Source organism: Neltuma alba, unplaced genomic scaffold (genome assembly GCF_004799145.2).
Source record: "Neltuma alba isolate B1F8T4 unplaced genomic scaffold, ASM479914v2 tig00005803_pilon, whole genome shotgun sequence".
In the NCBI taxonomy this organism is placed as follows: domain Eukaryota; kingdom Viridiplantae; phylum Streptophyta; class Magnoliopsida; order Fabales; family Fabaceae; genus Neltuma; species Neltuma alba.
Window position 1 is genome coordinate 19,427 of NW_021634237.1, and position 7,566 is coordinate 26,992.

Below are 7,566 nucleotides of genomic sequence, written 5' to 3' on the forward strand. Positions count from 1 at the left end.
TTCGATATACTAAATTAATTAATTTTTATCTTAAAATATTATAAACTTATTGAATTGAACTTAATAAAAAAAAAAAAAGCGAACAACCCCCCCCCCCCAAGAAAACACAAAAACCCCAAACGGTGCCGTCATGCGGATTTCCCACGCCTTGACTGAGCCAAACACGCACTCATCAATCTGATACGGGCGCGGCGGTGATGACAGCGGCCAAGACCAACAAGTCTATTTCGTTCGCTTTCCAGATTCACTTCTTTGTCACTTCAATGTATACTTTACTAACTATCTTCTTCGAATTCAAATAAGTTTTAATTTTCCTATTACAGAGTGGGTTTAGTTACTATCTTCTTCGTTCGCTTTCGGGTGGTGGAAGGATTCTGGTCCGACGGCTCTAGTTAACGTGGAATTCAAAGACGCTGAGAAGATGCTTCCACGCATAAGAGAGAGTTGCGAATAATGTGATTTCCCTAGCGATATTCGAGTGTACCTAATGATTACGATAGAATATCACGATCCTTTCGTCGTGTTGTAGTACTGTACAGGAGAAGCTGAAAAAGACATTGGTCTTCTTATGAGAAACGGTATGATATTTTGTTCCTTGCAGCTTTTTATTGCTTCAAGATGCCTGTAGTGACTAGTGAGGTGTTGGAATTAGAAGTTTCTGAAATCTGCTGAGTGTTGCAAGTTGGGGATCATGGGCGGTAAAATTTTGATGAAATGGCCGAAGCAAATTACAGCTGGTCTAGTTGAGCAGCTAATAAAAGCAGAAAGGGACATACATAAAGCTCTTGTGATATTTGATTCGGCAACGGCTGAGTATAATAATGGGTTCCGTCATGATCACAATACTTTTGGTCTCATGATCTGTAGGTTAGCCTCCGCGAACCAGTTCAGATCAGCCGAAGGGATGCTTCACAGAATGAAGGAAGAAAATTGTACGGTCACGGAAGATATATTATTAACCATTTGCAGAGCTTATGGACGTGTTCATAGACCCCTTGATGCCATCAGGATTTTCCGTGGGATGGTAGACTTTCAGTTAAGACCCACCCAAAAATCCTATATTACAATATTTGATATCCTAGTAGAGGAAAACCATTTAAAGATGGCGCTTAGTATTTATAGGGAGATGAGAGAAATGGGCATTCCACGAAGTGTTGTTTCTCTGAATATTTTGATCAAAGCCCTGTGCAAAAAAAATGAAACAATTGATGCTGCTTTACGGATATTTTGTGAGATGCCAGATCGAGGATACCCACCAGATTCTTATACATACGGTACTTTGATTAATGGGCTGTGTAGACAGGGAGAAATCGCCCACGCAAAGGATTTATTCTATGAGATGAGGCAGAAAGGCCTTGCACCTTCTGTTGTTACCTATACTTGCTTGATACGTGGAATGTGTCAGTCCAATAATGTGGATGAAGCTATGAAATTATTTGAGGAGATGAAAAGAACTGACATCGAACCAAATGTTTTTACTTACAGTTCTCTAATGGATGGTTTATGTAAAGGTGGTCAATCTTCTCAAGCAAAGGAGCTGTTAGATATGATGGTCAAAAAACATCATTTGCCTAACATGGTTACTTATAGTACATTAATTCACGGACTGTGTAGTGAAGGAAAGCTTAGTGAAGCAGTGGAGGTTCTAGACAGGATGAGGCTTCAAGGTTTAAAGCCAGATGCAGGGCTGTATGGGAAAATCATAAGTGGCTTCTGTGACGTAGGCAGGTATCAGGAAGCTGCAAACTTCATCGATGAGATGGTGCTTAGTGGTGTCTCACCTAACCGAGTAACTTGGGTCCGTCATGTGAAAATCCATAACATGGTGGTCCAAGGCCTATGCAACAACATTGATCCAACACGTGCTTTTCAGTTGTATCTCAGCATGCGCACTAGGGGTATCTCTGTTGAAGCTGGCACTTTTGAGTGTTTAGTTAAATGCTATAGTAAGAAAGGAGACGAGCACAAAGCTGCTCGCATTTTTGATGAGATGGTGTTAGACGGTTGTGTTCCAGATGAGGGAATCTGGAATGCAGTGATGAGTGGACTTTGGGATCGAAAGAAGGTGAGAGAAGCTACTGAGCTCCTGCTGGCTGGGCTGATGCATGACTTTGTTGAACCTCAAAGCTGAATCTTTATAAACTTTTGGTATATGACCATTGCTGCATTCTCACTAAAACCTTTAGCAGTATCCTCTCCTTCCCTTCTGGGGAAAGGAGAAAAAACGCAGAATTAAGGGATATGGAAAGTGTTTGAACAGAAAGCTTGTTAATCGCCTCCATGACTTGTCATATTTGCGCAAAGGCGGCTGAAGGCATTTATGACAATCGTGGCATATAGATTGCAATTAGAAACAAGTTATTTCCCTAATGCTTTGAGTTAGTTGCGTAATTCAATTCTTTGCTAGGATATGCCTCTAGAAGTCATAAAATTTTTAAATTTTATACAAATGTTTGTATTCCTTTTTAATTACTTGATCTTGTGATCTTAGACGTTTTTTCTTCCTTAAAATACTATTCTATTTTTAGCTTGTATAATTTTGATTGACCAAATCTCTTGCTGACCCAAGCTAACTGTATCTGCTTCTTTCTCATTGAGCATAAGCTGACATGCTTTTTAACTCCTAGATCCCTTTTCTCTCTTTTCCAATGGTTAATGTCTCCTGATGAAGTGATGATTAGAGCCTTCATGATTTGTAAATAAAGCTTCAAATTGAGGAATTGGGTATGCAAGACTTTCAAGCGGGCTCCCTTGTGACCAACTCTTGCCTATAGATTCACTCTTTTCTTTTGCAGACACTTTCTTATTTCTTTCCCAACCTCCTTAAAAACTCTGGTGATGAGCCTGCTTGGAGGGAGGTATCTGCTAGAGTCGTTGGGCAAGGTAAGCTCTATGATTTGTGCGGTCTCCTGCTTCATTCAAAGCCATTACTCATGATTGAAGTTCTTTGCCTATGCACTGTAAACTTTTCAGTCAGGCGCTGTAAATTTCCTAAATCAAAGCATGCGTTTTTCACCCTTGTTCTTCATTTATTCAATTATTGCATTGTTGTTGAAGTTTTTTATTTATGGATTTCTATTTCTATGGCCTAAGAGAATTTCTCTTTTATTATGTTGAATTTAGGGTTAACATGATATTTTTAAATGGTTCTGTTGTATTCATCCAATAACAAAAAATTGAACAAGTCAATTATTCTTGCTAGATAAGAAAATGAATGCCACTCCCCAAAGCATGGCCACACTGGACATGGAGTGGAGGAGAGAGGGGGCAGGGGGAGAATAAATTGATTTGCAATGGGTTTATTTATGGCTTCAATAACTTGTCTTCCACTAGATAACACGTGAAACAAAATCTTAGCGTAGATGACCATATCTGTTAATATGTTCTTCCATTTCATCTTCATCTCTGTCGATCTACTTAACAAATTTGGATTGATTGGTACTTAGAGCTAAAAGTATGAGTGCCCTCCTCGCACAATCTAACACCTTTTCCACATATGTTTGATTGCCAAATTCATCTTAACTTTGCAGGCTGTCCTTAGTATTTTGAATCGTTTTCCAAAATTTGTCCTCTAAATTTTAATGGTGGCATCTTTTCATCTTGTTTTCATGTGAAAGTAATTTTTCCATGCCTTGTAAATTTCAAGTATGACGGAATATCTAGATTGTTAATGCTGACTTTGGGTGATTTTTCTTCATGTTGATGTGGTATTTAATAGTGGATCTAATAGATGTGCCCAAATTGTTATTATAAATTTAACCGGAAAATGGAAAGGAGAGAAAATAGCCTGCTTATGGTGATTTGAAACACTTTGTTATAAATTGTCGTCTGTTAGCATTACTGTTTTAGAGGTTCACCTGCTTTACACCCCATTCCCAAAAAAGTTTAAAAAAAAAAAAAAAAGTTTGTTGAAGGTGAAGCTCTGCTTCAACTTGAAGGAGAGCATGTTACCTTTCATTGCTGCTGCATCAATTTCTCATTGTAACTTACGTGGTTTTAGCCTTCCCAGATCATATGACATATTGTGCTTCTGCCGCAGGTAATATATTTTCCTTCTCATTGCCAAGCCATAATTTCCTCTTGCTCCACCCTAGATACATATTTGGAGACTTATTCTACCTCTGTGTATCTAAGTAGGATCCCATCTATGTAAAACTTCCCTGACAATCCAACATTAATGTTTCAGTTGAAGTAGCATTTGGCATATTATTGTCTTGTTTCATATAAGTGATAGTACTTTGATTCTATGGTTAATTGGAAATTAGATAGTTGTGAAACAGAGATCATCCTTATTTTCTGGTCCTTTGCAGGATATAGAGCTTATTTGGTTTAGCTTAATTTGAAGGAGGAAATATTTCTAAAAAAGTAAATAAAAGTAAGTAGGTGTGTTAGGATAAACCTTTTCAGAAATGGACAAGCACTTGGAAAAAGCCCTTTGGTTTTCCAGAAACCACTTTTTTCTGGCTTACAAAAAGGAGCACTTTTGTTAGCTACAATCAAAATAAAAGGGGAAGTAATGTCTCGTATTCATGAATTTTGTTTTTGACATAACTTTCGCTTTGTTCATGTTCGTCCCCATGTGACATTTTCAATGATTTTGTATCCTCACCTGTGATTATAATTTTATAAATTTGTACTATCCTTTGAACTGCAAATCATTTCAGTACTCAATTAGACCTTTGAATCAACTCATCTTTATAGACAGTAGGATATATACTGCTTAGCCAGTGGTCCTTCCTGAATCCCCAGTGTTCCTCCTTCTATCGCATTCCTTTTTCTTTTGCCATCATCCATTCCTTCAATGTTTCCCAGATTAGTTGAGGAGAGCTGAACTTTGGCACGGAGGTCTCAGGTTGTTCCCCTCATTCTTTGCCCAGTGCGTCACTTTATATGATGGCAGGCTGTATTGCATTTGCATGGTATACTTGTTGCCTTTGAGAATTGAATGCGCTTTGATTTGCTGAGTGAGAGTGCATTCTTCTCTTTGGCATGTTCCTGGCTTTCTTGGAGAAGACCAAACTGCCTTCTTTTCTTCAGATATTTTCTGCGTGTGTAGACTTTCCAGAAGGAAGAGCCGGTGTTGATCTTTTTTTTTTTGTTTTCAAATAGGTTATTTGTTCAGAATAAGAGGGAGATTAAGTTTAATGCTTTGTATTAGTCTATATCAATGACTGCCTACATTATGTCCCAAAAAAAAAAAACTTTTTTCCCCTTGGTCTTCCGATAATTGATTATTCTCATTTTGTTTTAATAGTTTGTTTGTTTGGGATTTGAATTCTTTATTTGAAGTATGGGATTCTTAGATAGGACTGATTGAAACATGGGTTCTCTAACTTTGTAGGCATATCATCTCCGTTGTAGATTTCTCAAATGTTCCTACGACAGGCCTTTTGAATTTGAGTCACTTAAACGTGGCATGCAAATTACAAAAATTTCACGAACATTTCAGGTTCCAATGCTTTCTTGCATAGCGGATTTGTCCACCTCAGAGCTTCCATAAAATCTTCAATATCTGATATTGAATTCTTCTAACAACAGTGTATCAGAAGGTTGTATATTCTATACCTTCTAATGCATTCTATACTGTACAAGTCTTCTGACTATTGTATAATTTACTCCAACATACAAATCCATAAAAATAGCTTTGTGGATGTGAGCTTAATAACCTGTCAAATTCCTGAAAGTGGCTCCAAAAGGCAACATACAAAGATTCAAAAAGGAACTCCAAACTGTTAATTTGTGGAAAGGGGAAAGCCAATTCCATGTCTCTTTGTAGGAAATACAACAAACAACATGCTGCAAATAACGCCGATGCCCACAGGCAATGCCGTGAGGACCTCTTGTGTTTGATTTGATGGCTCCGGAAAGAAGCAGTTAACCACATTCTGATCAAACATTGCAATTGCAGCAAATACTAGTACAGACATTACTGCATGCATGAAATCTATAAACCTTAGGCGATATTTTGCCGCAAGTTCAGGTGGAAGTGTCGTAAATCCATCAATGACCCACAAGCCACTGAAGGTGGCAAAGCCGTAACATATGTTCCCCTTGTTGTCTCTGAAGCTATCAGTGAAGCATAGCAGGAAGCATGAGGCTCCACAGAGAGCTACAAGTCCTGCAGTCATGAACCGGCTCACAGAGTCACAGGTTCCAAGATTTGTGAAGATTGGTGACAGAAGCTGGAAAGCAAGGACCGAACCGGTAGGCAATAGATTGGCTAAATGAGCCGAGCTCTGGAATGTCTGGTTCATGGCTTTCTGAATCAGGTTCCTCTCGGCTTCCGGCACCACCATGTTTAGCAGAAGTGGGAGTTTCTCTTCATCATGTTCCTTAGAATCACCAAGTCCGAATTTGATCCCCATCACAGATAAGGCCTTTTTTCTTCACTTGGCTTTGTGTATTCTGTTCTGATCTGATCTAATCACTTCTGTTCTGCAGCATAGGCTTGTTGAAAAGGAATCTCTATATAGTTAGGGCAGAGATGAACCATGGAAGTAAAACTAGAGAGAGAAGGGAAGCTTGTCATGCCTTGCAAGAAACAAACTGAAAACTCGATGAAATCAGCGTTCACTGCAATCTTGTTTTGTGGTTCTGAGCTCATCATGCCTTGCAAGTTATATGTTGCTCATTTAAGTATAACAGAAAATGCCAGATATGATAATTCTTAAAATATAGTGCTTGGATATGATATACTACCTCCGGTCCTAATTATAAGACCTCGCTCTTATAATTAAAACCGGAGGTAGTAATATTTATTGTTTTTGTTGTTCTTGAGCCAATTAAGTTTTAATTTAGATTCTTAAACAAAACTTTCAGTTTCAGAATTAGAAGCATGAACTGAAATTTTGTTAAATGAGATTTCACCATGATCCTATGGTTCTGTGGAGGGACAAAAATTACTCAAAAGGACGAACCCGTTATTTTGCCATATGATGCATATATTACCTCTATGTAACTAATGTTTACGTTTTCTGTGTGCGCGCGCGTGCAGGGTGTGTGTGTTCAGTTATTAGCTTTTGAGAATTGAAGTTTGGCTTTGCAAGAAATGGTTTGCTGAGACGCAATGACTTGAGGGAATCTTGTTGCTAACAATACCAAGATTAGATTATTTTTATTTGACGACAATTATTCTATTGTAAGTTTTAATTTAACTTTTATATTTTTAATTTTAAAAGAACTAAAAGTAAAAGTAAAAATAAAAACAAAGTTTGATTTTGAATTAAAGGATAACTCAAAAAATTAAAAATAAATTTAATTTTTTCTCCATTATAGAAATTTGAATTAGGAAAATGCTGAAGTAAAGGATGTCCTCTTAAATATTTTGTCACTGTAATTTAATACTAATATTATATCAAATAACGTTAGAAGAGTAATTAGGCAAAATTTTACCTTTATTTTTTTGACTTTACACTAAGTTTCAATTTATTTCTTTAATTTTAAAAAGCATCTTTTCAGTAATCTAACCCTAATATCATCAATTCCAAATGATAATTTTTATAAAAATTATCGTTATTTTAAAATTGAATTTAACATGTTAGTAGTTAATAATATTTAGTCAATGTT

General features: G+C 37.1%; 2 protein-coding genes across 4 annotated transcripts; one reads left to right on the forward strand and one right to left on the reverse strand.

Annotated features, from left to right (window-relative positions):
- Positions 1-216: 216 nt before the first annotated feature.
- LOC114748764 (pentatricopeptide repeat-containing protein At5g46100-like) lies at positions 217-3,072 on the forward strand. Of its 3 annotated transcripts, XR_003740504.1 has the most exons (4): positions 217-578; positions 868-2,148; positions 2,628-2,724; positions 2,796-3,072. XR_003740504.1 is itself a non-coding variant. In XM_028937217.1 (2 exons), the coding sequence occupies exon 1, from the start codon at positions 692-694 to the stop codon at positions 2,129-2,131; it is 1,440 nt and encodes a 479-aa protein (XP_028793050.1). In that variant the 5' UTR covers positions 217-691; the 3' UTR covers positions 2,132-2,148; positions 2,796-3,072. The 3 variants fall into 3 exon arrangements, 1 of the variants encoding a protein (XP_028793050.1); XR_003740503.1 differs by having other exon boundaries at positions 217-2,148; XM_028937217.1 differs by lacking the exon at positions 2,628-2,724 and having other exon boundaries at positions 217-2,148.
- A 2,478-nt stretch (positions 3,073-5,550) lies between these two features.
- Positions 5,551-6,699, reverse strand: LOC114748765 (protein DMP6-like). Its single transcript, XM_028937218.1, has one exon. It carries the CDS (start codon positions 6,363-6,365, stop codon positions 5,733-5,735), a length of 633 nt encoding a protein of 210 aa, XP_028793051.1. The 5' UTR covers positions 6,366-6,699; the 3' UTR covers positions 5,551-5,732.
- Between the last annotated feature and the right edge of the window lie 867 nt (positions 6,700-7,566).